The sequence below is a fragment of the Falco peregrinus genome, chromosome Z (genome assembly GCF_023634155.1).
Source record: "Falco peregrinus isolate bFalPer1 chromosome Z, bFalPer1.pri, whole genome shotgun sequence".
Classification (NCBI taxonomy): Eukaryota; Metazoa; Chordata; class Aves; order Falconiformes; family Falconidae; genus Falco; species Falco peregrinus.
Genome location: NC_073739.1, coordinates 81625430 through 81637109, shown reverse-complemented (window position 1 = coordinate 81637109; position 11680 = coordinate 81625430). Strand labels below are relative to the sequence as shown.

The window sequence follows — 11680 nt, the reverse complement described above, 5'->3', positions numbered from 1 at the left end:
GTTGGCCAGTATTTACCACGGCACTGCGAAGATTTGCTTTTTGCATTTTATGGCCAGCTGCAAACCAGTGGGTAACCACTACTCCAGTTTCCAGTTCAGTTAACTGAAATCAGCTGATTTTCTACAATGTCTCCCAAGTTCTTCTAATTCCTTGCCTCTTCTAGTTTGGAAATACCCCAACCGGACTGCAGAGTAATCACATCGAGGCTTTGATCTCAGCTGAAAATGATGACAAACTAACCAAATTTCCAAGGCACTGCTAAGGTCCTGAATTTCACTGAAAGCCGTCACGTTCTGTTACAAAGGGTGCAGGTCTCTGCTGGAAAAGCTGTGCTGACTGTGGTGCTCTAGTGAGTCTCGGAAAGGGGGAATTACACTCATCATCTAACTGTTCTTGAGCTTTCTGCTCCAGTTCTACCCCAAACCTGTAAACAACTGTCATGAATAAAGACTGAGAAGCAATCAATGTTTTAAGTCTTTATACATAAAGTCAAGGCTGGAGCCTTCTACATAGCCACTGCTATTACATTAATTCTATGAAGAATTTTTTTTTGAATGGTCATTGAAAATGCTTAATAAAAAGTAAATCCACACACACCCCCAGCCCACTGTTAAATTCTGAAGTAAAGATTTCCCCCTGTCATTTGTCACTGTGTTGTCTTCCCTGGAAAAAACAACTTCCTTCTGCCTTATCATTCGATGCTTTGGCGGCAAGGCAAAACTCAAAGTCTTGAAAGTTTTCAGGTTTTGTTTTGTTTTTTTTTTTCTTTTTAAACTGACTCAAATTCTCTCTGCCAAGCTGTGTACTTCTGGCTTAGATTCTTCACTGATGGCTTGGTGTGGGTGATTACATCCAGGAAATCTGCTGTTGTGATCGTGTCTAACTGGATCATGGGTAAGTTACTGCTACCTAAAGAGAAGAGAATTTATTAAATACTGTTATCAAAAGACATTTATGTCCTTGTCTAATGCAGCACTTAATGTATGGAAACAAGAAGAATAAATCTAGTGAGACAATGAAAAATTTGTGCATAGAGCACAGGTGCTTTAAAAAAAGCCCAATTTTCAGAAGCGTGAGCTTAAGTAAATGTTTAAGTTTAGGAGTGTAGTTTAAAACTTTCCTAAGCAGATAACAGAGCTCCACCTGCTGGGGTTGAATTTATAATTTCTAGAGTTACACCAGCAGAGCAGCATTTCCCAGACTGGATTCTCAACTCAGAGTTGTGGTACCTGGCTGATGGTTTTCAAGAGCATCAAAAATTTTCCTCACTGGTCTCATGGCTGCTTCCTTGCACACGAGTTTTATGTCTGAGCCGGAGTACCCATCTGTTTCCTGTGACAGGAGCAAAGGATACATTACAGCTTACAGCCTTACACATCGGACAGGAATGGCATTCACAAGCATACACATGTTATAGATCTAAAATATTTGTAAAGACTTTCTGTCTGAAATATGTATAAGCATACACACACGTTTTTATGTGTACCCTCTCCTCAACATTATGTTGCTTATTCTTCTACTGAATGCCCACGGTACCTTGTAGGAGCAAGGAGAATACCGGGCATTCTTTCTGAAGGGCAACTTTCTGCAGGTCAAACCAAACCTGCCTTTTAGGCAGTGTGGGTTGGGTGGGTGAGCAGACAAGTGAGGTGGATTGAGAACTGGCTGGATGGCAGAGCTCAGAGGGTTGTGATCAGCAGCACAGAGTCTCATTGGAGGCTTGAAGCTCCTGGTGTTCCCCCAGGGTCAGTCAACTCGTCCATCCGTGGCCTGGGTGAGGGGACAGACGTACCCTCGGCAGGGCTGCTGGTGCTACAAGGCCGGGAGGAGCGGCTGACAGCCCAGGAGGCTGCGCTGCCGTTCGGCCAGACCTGGGCGGGCTGGAGAGTTGGGCGGAGGAACCTCATGAAGTTCCATAAGGGCAAGTGAAGGGTCCTGCCCCGGGGGAGGGACAGCCCCAGGCACCAGCACGGGCTGGGGCTGAGCTGGGGGGCAGCTCTGCGGAGAAGGGCCTGGGGGTGCTGGGGGACACCAGCAGCGTGACCTGGTGGCCAAGGGGCCACTGGGATCCTGGGGTGCACGAGGAGGAGCGTGGCCAGCAGGTCGAGGGAGGGGATCCTGCCCCTCTGCTCTGCCCTGGTGAGGCACATCCAGAGTGCTGTGTCCAGTGCTGGGCTGCCCAGTTCCAGAGACAGGGAACTGCTGGAGAGGGGCCAGTGATGGCTACCAAGATGATGAGGGGACTGGAGCATCCCCCTGATGAGGAAAGGCTGAGGGAGCTGGGGCTGTTCAGCCTGGAGAGGAGAGGGCTGAGAGGGGACCTCGTCAGTGCATACAAATACCTTCAGGGCGGGTGCCAGGAGGACGGGGCCAGGCTCTTTCCAGTGGTGCCCAGCGACAGGGCAAGGGGCAACGGGCACAAACTGCAGCACAGGCAGTTCCGTCTGAACGTGAGGGAAAACTTCTTCACCTCGAGGGTGACAGAGCACTGGCACAGCTGCTCAGAGAGGCTGTGGGGTCTCCTGCTCTGGAGACATCCAAAACCCACCTGGACATGACTGAGCAACCTGCTGTAGGTGAACCTGCTCTAGCGGGGGGTTGGACTAGATGGTCTCCAGAGGGCCCTTCCCACCCTGACCATTCTGGGATTCTTGTCCGTCCCAGCTTTCCTGTTAATAAAATAACTGTATTTCCTTGATAACATTTAGGAAAAAAAATCTGAGCATTATTGTCTCTGCAAACAGACTGTTGCAAAACAAACAGTAATGGGCCAGCGGGGTAAGCTGTAAGATATTTTCAAAGAATTTAGGATATGACAGAGGGCTAAATGAAGAAAGCCTGGCTATCTGGTGAAATCTCTTCACTGTCTAAAGGCTCTCTTCTCCCACAGCAGTGGAGCTGTGACAAACCTTCCCTACACAATTAACTGTTCATTACCCTGATGAATTGGAAGTGCTCCCAGCTTGGTGAGAAGAGCAATAAAAATACACTGTTGCTGGAATTCTCCCTGTATTTAAGGATGAAAAGCTGGCCCAGCAGAGAGGATGAGAACCATTTTGGAGAGCTGTGTGAAACCAGTGATTTCCACGGCCAGGTACATGCCTGTGAAATGCTCAGCCCCGTGTCTCACTGGTCTCCCTGAGCCTCAAACAGAGCTGAGGTCTTTTCCCCAGCTCTGTACGTCACAATTGCTGTATACAGAGGTGCTATCCCAACCTGCTGCTTCTCAAACCTCTTCTGCCACAACATAATCACACGACTGTGGGTGATGTATGTCACCCTTGCTTAAGGTTCCCACCCAAAAAGACCTCAAGCAGGCACGGTCCCTGCTGCAGTGCTGTCTCACCTGGCCCAGCAAGCTGTAGTCCAGGTCAGTTCTCAGCTCCACTCCTCCACTGTTGCTCAGAGGGGGCAGCCAGTGCTGGATCATCACCCGTCGTGCCTCTTTACTAGGAAGGTCAACCAAAATCCTCTTCTCCAACCGCCGCAGCATGGCAGAATCTAACTCCCTGCAAGCAAAGGAGGAGAGGAATCATCTCAGTGTGTCTCATTGTGGAGACGTGGCTTTGATAGCAATCTCCTCACTGCAGGGACTGACATTTTTCAACCCCATTTGTAACTGTGTCAACCTAATTTTGGAAAGGGAAAAAAAAAAAAAAAAGAAAAAAAGGAAAAAAAAGTGTTAATTATCCAGAATATTCCTGTTCAGTATGTTAGTGATATGCTGCCTTGTGACAATGAGGCTTAACAATAACAAACAGAAGCTGTAGTTATCTTCCCTGGCTCTGGTACTCACCTGCAGCATGTCTCATCAGTCACAACCTCTCCCTTTCTCCTTTTGCTATTAAGGAAACACTACAAATTGTCTGTCTGGGGCACTGTCAGGACTAATTAATTGCTACTTCGTAAGGGATGCTTACTAGGTATAAAATACAGACTGAAGGTCTTGGATGCGAGGGCCATGTTTATGGTGGAACAAGATGATTCTGAGACTGCTCCTGCAATAATTATAAATAATACAGCCGCAGAGGAAAATATCTTTATAAAAAGGATCACAAAAGTAATTTTGTTCCTTTCTCAATGCATTTCATCACCACCTAGAAACAGCCCTTCTTGCCAGCGCCACAGATTCTATCAAGTGTCAGGAGTCCTGCTACGCCCGGCACGCCAGCTCCTCTCAGACACACATCCAAACGGTTCATTTTAATCTAGTTTTTTTTTCCCCTAAGTGCTTTTCAGTTGTTTGCATCTAACAGTAACACAACCAAAGAACTGAATACAAATTCCTACTCCAGTTCATCCCTTGTCACTTGTGTCATGGGAACGGTCTACAGGTTTCCCAGTCATCCAGAAATTTTCAAGAAGAAACAGCTGCTACAAAATACTTACTCACAAGTCTCCAGTGCCTTCCAGGAGCTGCTCTGAGCTATTACCCTTCCAAGTGCTGTACCAATCTTTCACTACAGGTCCCGTTCAATCACAGACTTCTTATTTCAGTTTAAAATATAATTCAGTCCTCATACCTGCTGAGAAATTCTCATCAAGGGGAAAAGCACTTCAATGTGTCTTGTGCAGATCGAAAAACAGGAGCCCAAAGCACCATTTCCACCCTTGTTGTGGCTGAGCAGAGGGAGCCAGCTGTTGGAGGGCTGTGCCTGTACATACACTTAAATAAACCTGCCTCTACCTTTCCTGATTTCCTGGGTGAAATCTTTTTGCCAGCAAAGTCAACATTCAAGCAATGTTTCTTGTATGAAGCTCCTCTTTAATTTACAGGGAGCTCAAAGCCAGCTCAAGATGGATCTGTAGCACACCAACAGAGCTTATTTCTGTCACCTTTGGTGACTTGTCCTTGTTTTTTAATAGCAAATGTTTTCTACTAGTATAGCACATGACAAAGCAGACCAAAAATGGGCTCCCAAATCCCCATATAGGTGCCTGCCTAGGTTTTCCACAGACCTCAGCACACCTGGCTCTCAGCTCGTGGGAGCAGAAGCGTCCCTCTCCCCAGAAAGGACCTCTCGGTTTGGACGAGCTTGTTCCACGTGCACTGAGCCAAGGGCAATGAAAGCAAAGATTAGAAAACCAGATCAGTAGGAACTGGGAGCACAACAGGAATTCAGACAGTTCCATCCCAGTACTTCCAATCAAGACCTCAGAGTAAACACCAGAGTTTGCTAATTGATGGCTGTTGAAGATGCTGCCCATCACCTCTCACACAGGGTCCCACCCAGAAAAGACAAAGAACCACATTAGTCCCCACTCTCCTTCCAAATTTATTTTTCAGCTCAAGTTCACCTCAAAATTGCTTTGCTTGGCTGGAAATAATTACTTACTGGCTGACAAACCCCTTGGCTGTTATTTACCCACGTTACCATACTCTGTGTTAACAGGGCAAAAGTTCTCAAGGCTTAGAGGTGCTGGTGCAGCTACTCTAAACCATGATTGCAGGCAAAGGACAACCACAGCCAGAGTCTCTGCAAATACCCTAAAAATCCTCTAAATGATGGCATCTTTCATCACTCCTGCTTCAGAGCACGTCTGGGGTGTCCCCCAAGACCACAGTTCCATGAGCTCCCTAGCCATGCCCTGTAAATTAAGCCCACTGATACAGAGAAGTTGCTCTATTTATCCAGAAAGGCTACAGTGACCCTGCCTGTTGGCTGAACAGGAAGATAAAGACATAATATTTTTGTTATCTTAAGTGTTTAGGTTGTTTGCTAAATTATTTTGTTAGTGATCAAATGCAAGGTTAAGTGACATTAACCAGAACAGAATAATAAGCACTGAGCCAACTAAAATATTCTCAGAAACAATAGCCGATAAAAGTATTAAAATGCTCATGAAAAGATACACAAAGCTGTACAGGACCTATAAAAGCCGGTGACTTTTCAGACCTCCCCCAGGCTGACATCAGGAGGCATCACGCCATGTTATCACTCTCCAATTTCATGAAGCTAAACAAGACAAACACCTATTTTCATTTCCAGAAGGGAGAAGGGTAACAAACACATTTTAGGTGGAAATTAAGAGACCTCAACAACTCCAGAGGTGAACGCAGAAACAGCAACAAGGACTGAGTGGTCTGTAATTAATCCCTGCCTAGTGCAATCATCACCACAGCGCTCTAGAGGGAAAGGCACTAAAAAAGGCACTAAAAACGAGTGAGCTGTTCGTCCTTCCTACCTCCCGTCCTCCTGTGCAGGTGGCCTGGGCAGAGCCCCCACAAACTGAGGGCTTGTTCTCACTCCACTTTTCCTCCTGCTCCTCTTAAGGATTCCCCACACCATCCCCCGCACTCCACCATACACAGGTGCACTGCTGAGGGTGAAGGAAAGGGCTCACTGTGGGGTAGCCCCAGATCTGATTTGGGTTTCACAGCCCACCTCTGCTTGAATCCATCTTGGCCATGTGCTCACAGCTCCACCAGGACTCAGCTCAACTATCAGCCTGCACCAAAGCTTCACTCACCCTGAGGGTGGGGAGGGAGAAGAAAGAAGCACTGCAATGGAAGTTGAATTAAATGCACTAATACATTAGGAAATATTCACTACGTGATTACGGACCACTTTATTTCTTCACTAATGAGGCCTTCATTTTATTTAATTACATTGAATCATTTCAACAAGGAATTTGTCAATAGAAAGCACCTTGCTGATGAGTAGCAGGAAGCGGGGCTGGGCAGCAAGCACTGGCTGAAGAGGAAGATCAATAGCTGCAGTGCAGCTTAGAACAGCGTAAAGAGCTTTGTTTAGGCTTCTTTTCATTCATCTAAAAGCAGATTGGTACTAATTTTTTCCATGATCGAAAAATACCCAAGTTAAACAAATCTCTTGAAATCCAGCTTAAGATCAAATGTTTGCAAGAACACAGGGCTGTGCTGTGAAGCCACAACCTCGGAACAGACCTCGGAGCCACAAACTCCACCGACCTCTCTGGAAGCAGATACTCCCACATCCCTTGAGGCTGTAAGCTTCAATGATGATGTAAGATGCCCCTGGCTTTCGCTAGCTCTCCATCCCCTTAAAACACCTTTCTAAGCATACACTCAGCCACATCTTAAAGCAGATTCTCTGTGGTAGTCACAGCTCTGCCAGACAACCCAGTCATTACACTCATAGGTTGGATTTGCTTAAGAGAGAGAAAAATCCAACCTGACCACAAGCAACGTTCACAAAATCCAAAGGGAAATTTCTAAGCTCTCAGGTATAAAACTTTCAAAAGTCAGAGCTGGCTCCTCACAGCATCTCAGCTGCCACCCTCATACCAACACAGATTGCCAGCTTTTTGTGGGAGCAGTTCCACCAGAATAGAAATCTTGTGATTTTGGATCTATCTCAAAAAAAGCTGTGTCATTTCTGATGTTTCAAAGAAGCAGTTTTGCAGAAATTAGCACTTCAGAATTGCAAAATGATCCAAAATCAAACACGTAAAACACTTAAAACTGTGTTCTGTAATTTTTTCATGACTTTCCAGAAAGAGTTTATCAACTGCAAAAGGCAGACACATGCAGGAACCTCTTTCTGCAGAAGCGGAGAGAGGTCAGCCTCATGCTTACATTAACACATCTCCCAGATCCAGCCCCAGCTACACTCTGACCTTCAGGTCAGTTGCCACCTCTGAACTCTTCCTCAGTGAGTTTCAAATACCCAATTTTTCCTTTCAAACCAGTAGTGTGAGAGTAGAAAGACATGGATACTCTAAAGACACGTGACCTTTTTCAATAGTGCCATGCTGCAGCATTGTATGTGAAGCTTAGCTACTCACAGGATAACGTAAGAGACCACGGAAAGCTGCAATGCACTGCTCAGAGTTTCTAAAAGGGTGATGACGCTACAATAACAAACATTTATAGTGTATTACTAACAAACCCTAAAGAGACAAATGGATTATTAATGTACTACTTCTCTTTCAAACTTAACTGTTCACCCACAGCTATTTATTTTTCAGTATTTTCTTACACAACTGGAACATAATTAAATCAAATTCTGCTGAGTTCCTTTCACGTAGATACTGCAACACAAAATATGGAGGATTTTGTACTGATTTAAATTCATGAGTTTGTCCAAGACACAAATCCCCCAAATGAACACACAGACTGCTACTATGGCTATAAAAGCCAGTGATGGCTTTGTGTTCATGCTGTTGGGCCAGGGCAGGAACTAGCCTCACTTGTACATCTAATTTCTACATAATTTTTAGGTGCCCACACTGCCATTCTTCTAGTTGAAGAGCCTGGAAGCTCTGGGCAGGCCCTAGAGGGAGGCAGATGAAAGCCTCTGCATCCCCGTTGCCACTTTGGCACCTGAATTTCAGCAGGTAAAGAGGTCTGCCTGGTGGCTCTCAGAGGCATCATTCCTTGACTGTATGGGAAACACAAGGTTCTGAATTAGGAAAAAAAACCATAGTCTTTTACAGACTCCTAGCTTCACCATCCCTACATATGAGAAGGCAGCAAGCCCACTTGGGTCTGCCTGCTTTTAGGGGCATGGATGTCAAGACCGACCTCAGCGCTACGATGATCAGCAGGCTGCAAACACATTAGACATTCAGACTGTCTGCCCAGCAGACACCTTGTATTTCTCTGCTTCACGTACACTTCAGGAAAAGGAAGAAAAAAACCCAACCCTTCTTATGCCTAACTCATCTTTTTTGCAGACATCTGCATCCAAGACTGTCCCTCACCAAACAGTTTCCACAGTTTACTTTGTTCCCCTCTCTGCCTTCAACACACATATTTCTCTGTAGGAAAATACGATTTTCCACAGAAGATTTCACGGATTGGTAGCCCAGGGACAGGGGGAATCTCAGGGCAGGCAGAAATCCACAGACTAGTTCCAGACCTGTGAAAACTAACTTTAAACAAACCTGTCACCAATATGCTTCAATTCTCTGTACAGGTGTTGGCTTCTACCCTGGAAAACGATTAGTGAGCTACAAATCAGAGTGTTAAAAATTGCTGTGCTTAATCAACAGCCATCGTTTTCCCCATGTGGTGCTTGCAATCATTTGATAATGTTTTGTACAAAAGAAAAAGATATATGATGCTAGTTCAAATGAATGATCAAGCCAGATCAACAGGCTGGCTCTGACAGCAGCCATAGGAGAAGCTATTCAAGGACAGCACGTGAGCTGGCCTTTTTCTGCTGTCGCTGGACTCCCCCAAGCATCCACAGTTGTTACACTACAAATGGCACCTCCCTCCCTCATCATCTCCTGTCCGTCTTGTCCTCAGTACATGTCCTGCCCATTTTGAGAACAACAATGATGAACTGCCCTAGTTCCAATCTTAAACCGCTTATTCTCCTATTCTAAATTGTGTTAAAGAAACTGAAGAACCTTGCCCCTCAACTTTTCAAAGTCACATTTGACACCAATATAATCCAGCATTCCTATTTATGGAGTATCCTTCTAAGCACTAGATGTTTTAAGCACCTTACAGTTCCAGGCTGAAACCCTTCTTAGCTTAAACATAAATAACTTACCTAGAAAGTCAAATACTCCATTTTAAATATTAGCAGCTGTAAGACCAGCATATGTTGACTTTATTATGGATTATTCTCATGTGACACAAATAGCAAGAATTGTAGAGTTTAAAAGTAAAAGCTCCAAATTAATCTTTAAATGCTTTAACCAAATATCAAGGCTTTTTCTGCAAAAGTCTAAATAAAATCTTTATCTGTGCTTAGAAGCTCATGCAAATGTATTCAAAATGTACTCTCTGGATCTCTTACCATGGCAGATTGGAAGCTGCTAAAACAAACACAAGATCATCAGATCGGGCCAAGCCATCCATCTGCACCAGTAATTCTGTTTTCATCCGCCGACTTCCTTCATGTTCACCACTACCAAGATTCAGAGAAATAGTATTTGCTCAGTGCATTAAAGTAATCATCTTTATTTATACAGTGTCATTCACAGCAATTGAGCCCTTGTCAGTTTTGCCCCAATTCAAAGCATGATTAAGCTCCATTAGCTAATATCTAAGCATTAAAATCAAGCTTTCTAATGATTACTTAAATGGACCCTTTTCAGTGCATTAAAGTGAAGAGAATTTACTGAATCCAAAGAAAATGCTTATTTTTATTTCTTCTTCATATTAATCTCCACACAATGTTGACGTTTACTGGAAAACAGATAAGGCTTTGATTGATTGAACTATATAAGAGAATTTTTATAATGTGATAGTTGCCATTAAATAACTAACACACCTACCTATTCAGTGCAACTACTGGCATTTTTCTGTGAGTGAATGTTAAGTGGGCACTAGAAGACACACCTACTACTGAATTCGGTATTTTGCAACACATTCTATAAAAAGCAAACAGAAAAATATGCCATATTGAAATGAATTTAAAAATGGGGCAGAGACCATACAGACAGGATCCTTCCTCAAAAAGAGAAGAGGAACGTAAGCAAAGTGCTAAGAATTCTGGCCCTGATCCAGGTAACCAATCTTGCAGGAAACCAGTTTAAACTCTTGGTCCCAGATATGGAGTTCTTAGAAACTCCTGGATCAAACTCAGAGCCTTAGATGGTAAGAGCTACAATTCAGGTTTAATTTAATGACTTATTTCTGTAAAGACATCCACAGTCTTTATTTAATATTTAATAAATAAGTGCCAAGTCATTATTTAATAAAGATAAGTAAAAATAACTACAAAACCGTAGATAAAAATCCTTATTAAAATATATAACCCAGTGACGGTAATGAGAGCATGTAGAAGTAAATGTGAAGACAAAATTTGGCCCATAATTTATAACTATTAACTGACAATTACTACAAGTCGTATCTTTATGATATGACATATTCTATTTATAAATCTTTGTGAGCATATAATTTACAGTACATAAAATCCACTGTAATGGGCTTCTAATGGTTATAACAATGTTTTTGTATTTCTCCTGCTTCTTTCCCTTCCCTAACCTTTTCAATCTGTTTTAAATTATGATCTGTCAACACCATGGAAGACAATAATAACATCCTCCCATTCCTGTATCTGGGAGTCCTGACAATGCCACCAAAATCTGTCCATTGATGAAAATGCCATTCCACACTGCACACTCCACCTTACCCTGCTGCGCCTAAGCCTGTCACAAAATCAGCTGCTTCTTAATCACCTCTAACAAGTCATCTGTTGTTCCCCCACGCTACCATGATTTCCATTTCAAATTCCTTATTTTGAAGTGCAGCACCACTGGTTATACACTCTTGCACCTCCCTCCTTCTCACAATTTCGCTGGACCCATAGTCCCTTGCTAACCTTCACACAGCCTGTCTTTCATGCTTGCTTCTCTACTGATCTCATCTACTGTGAGTGAAACCACCGCTATGTCTCACTTTTTAAATCCCCACAGCGCATGCAATGCTTCCACGAAGCAGTACTTTCAGAGGTGATAGGCACTCTGGCAATAACACACTGTGAGGCTCCTAAAGTTTACAACAGAGCAAAAGAATTGCTTAACAAAATGTCAAGAAATGTCAAAGTACTTATAATGTCTACAAAAATCTAAAAGACAAGTATTTCAGGGGCCCAATCATGACCCTGTTAGAGTAGCCCCAGGCTTTAGCTCAGCTAAGATTTGTTTCTAACAGGCACACTCTATGAATAAACGTTGGTCAGCACCTGAACACACACACACTTAAAAAAAATGCAGTAAAAGGGGGACAAATATTCT

General features: G+C 43.7%; 1 protein-coding gene across 8 annotated transcripts in view; it reads right to left on the bottom strand.

The window, feature by feature from the left end:
- Positions 1–745: 745 nt before the first annotated feature.
- The window catches only part of KATNAL2 (katanin catalytic subunit A1 like 2), a 30420-nt gene continuing 19485 nt past the window's right edge, over positions 746–11680 (bottom strand). For all 8 annotated transcript variants that reach the window (XM_027779028.2, XM_027779034.2, XM_027779032.2 and 5 more), the window contains 4 exons: positions 9736–9846; positions 3348–3510; positions 1231–1333; positions 746–910 (listed from right to left, as the gene is read on the bottom strand). In XM_027779028.2, coding sequence (XP_027634829.1) covers positions 771–910; positions 1231–1333; positions 3348–3510; positions 9736–9846 — 517 coding nt within the window. In that variant the 3' untranslated portion in view covers positions 746–770. The remainder of the gene's footprint in view (positions 911–1230; positions 1334–3347; positions 3511–9735; positions 9847–11680) is intronic.